At 37.0% G+C, this 1323-nt stretch overlaps 1 protein-coding gene across 1 annotated transcript in view; it reads right to left on the bottom strand.

Moving 5' to 3' along the window:
- Positions 1-26: 26 nt before the first annotated feature.
- EMH_0057090 (uncharacterized protein) overlaps positions 27-1323 on the bottom strand; it is a gene marked incomplete at both ends in the record, with an annotated part of 3059 nt that continues 1762 nt past the window's right edge. The window contains one exon of the mRNA XM_013497427.1: positions 27-107. Within this exon, the coding sequence (XP_013352881.1) occupies positions 27-107 (81 nt within the window). The remainder of the gene's footprint in view (positions 108-1323) is intronic.

The following is a 1323-nucleotide window of genomic DNA, read 5'->3' as shown; positions in this document are numbered from 1 at the left end:
CAGCAGCAGCAGCAGCAGCTGGCTCTCTATGCCACTTCGTCGTCAGCACCCGCCAGCTGAATTAGCTTCATAGATTCTCGCTGCTCCTCTTCTATCTTCTCTTTGTCCTGTACATACACCCAACGCATGCATGCAGCCCCAAAGCAGCACAGCATAGCACTACACGCGCAGCAGCAGCAGCAGCAGCAGCAGCAGCAGCAACAGCAGCAGCAATCGCATGCAGAAGAAATAATATCATTCCGTCTACTACTACACCTAATTCAAACTGCGCATGCATGCAGGCATTCACATATGCATGCATGCATGCATGCATGCACAGATACATGCATGCACAGATACATGCATGCATGCATCTCTGCATGCATGCATCTCTGCATGCATGCATCTTTGCATGCATACACGTCTCTACAAATACATACCCACACGCATGCATGCATGCATGCATGCATGCATGTATACATCTCTGCATCTCTGCGTGCATAAACACAAGTATGCATGTGTACATAACATATATACATACATACATACATACATATATATATATATATATATATATATATATATAAACCCTGACCTCTTGTGTGGGTGTGAGGGAGATAACTCTATTGCAAATGGAGACAAGATCTTTGTGTTTATTGAAAACGCCAATATTTTGTATTTCTTTAATTAAATTATTTATTTCTTTTTCTGTTATATAAAGAAAACGCCCTCGATCATCTATCACCCCACATAAACGTTTGCTGCTTAGTAAACCCTCTATGCGATTCACACAGTCCTGCATAAAAAAACACACAAACTATAAACCCTAAACCCTCATAAACCCTCATAAACCCCAACACACCCTAATACACCCTAATAAACCCTATTAAACCCTAATAAACCCTAATAAACCCTAATAAATATTAATAAACCCTAATAAACCCTAATAAACCCTAGTAAACCCTAATAAACCCTAATAAAACCTAATAAACCCTAATAAACCCTAATAAACCCTAATAAATATTAATAAACCCTAATAAACCCTAATAAAACCTAAACCCTAATAAACCCTAATAAACCCTTAAAAACAATACAGAAAATTATGATTTAGGATACTGTATTAGAAACGCAAGAAGGAACAAGAAAAATACGAGGAGTGGAAGGCAAGGGCTTTGGGTTTAGGGTTTAGGGTTATATATATATATATATATATATATATATATATAAAGCCTACCCTTAACCCTAGACCCTAATACATCAAGCAAACAAGCAAATAAACAACCAACCAAACAAACAAACAAAAAAACAAACAAAACAAATAAACAAACAAAAAAACAAACAAAA

Source organism: Eimeria mitis, genomic scaffold (genome assembly GCF_000499745.2).
Source record: "Eimeria mitis Houghton genomic scaffold, Emh_scaff2667, whole genome shotgun sequence".
Taxonomy (NCBI): domain Eukaryota; phylum Apicomplexa; class Conoidasida; order Eucoccidiorida; family Eimeriidae; genus Eimeria; species Eimeria mitis.
Note: the sequence above shows the minus strand (reverse complement) of the source record. Positions and strands in the feature narration are given on the sequence as shown.